Source organism: Apaloderma vittatum, unplaced genomic scaffold (genome assembly GCF_000703405.1).
Source record: "Apaloderma vittatum isolate BGI_N311 unplaced genomic scaffold, ASM70340v1 scaffold25495, whole genome shotgun sequence".
NCBI lineage: Eukaryota > Metazoa > Chordata > Aves > Trogoniformes > Trogonidae > Apaloderma > Apaloderma vittatum.
In genome coordinates this window covers 3,745-4,051 of record NW_009716855.1, presented here as the reverse complement: position 1 = coordinate 4,051, position 307 = coordinate 3,745, and the positions used below count along the sequence as shown (strand labels likewise).

Below are 307 nucleotides of genomic sequence, written 5' to 3'. Positions count from 1 at the left end.
TGACCACGTCTCCTTCTGGGACGTCCCAGGAGACTGTGGCAGAGTTTGCCTTCAGCTGTGTCACAGTCACGTTGACAGGGGACGGTGGCCTGTCTGGGTGAGCCAGGTACGGACCAAGGCAAAGCACAGGAAAGAGGGAAAAGAACATGTCTCAGAACAGGCACTCACTCCTGCACACCACTGTGGGGACCTCTCCAACACTTGCCCATGGTAGCACGTTGGCCAGGGCCAGCGGGAGCAGCTTCTCCAGTAGATCTGTCCCCAGGAGAGAGGCGGGCCCCCGCCGGCGAGGCACCCGGGTAGGATG

General features: G+C 61.2%; 1 protein-coding gene across 1 annotated transcript in view; it reads right to left on the bottom strand.

The window, feature by feature from the left end:
* Nucleotides 1–148, bottom strand: part of FNDC4 (fibronectin type III domain containing 4) — a 5,289-nt gene extending 5,141 nt beyond the window's left edge. Inside the window, exon 1 of the mRNA XM_009869696.1 lies at nucleotides 5–148. Within this exon, the coding sequence (XP_009867998.1) occupies nucleotides 5–148 (144 nt within the window). The remainder of the gene's footprint in view (nucleotides 1–4) is intronic.
* Between the last annotated feature and the right edge of the window lie 159 nt (nucleotides 149–307).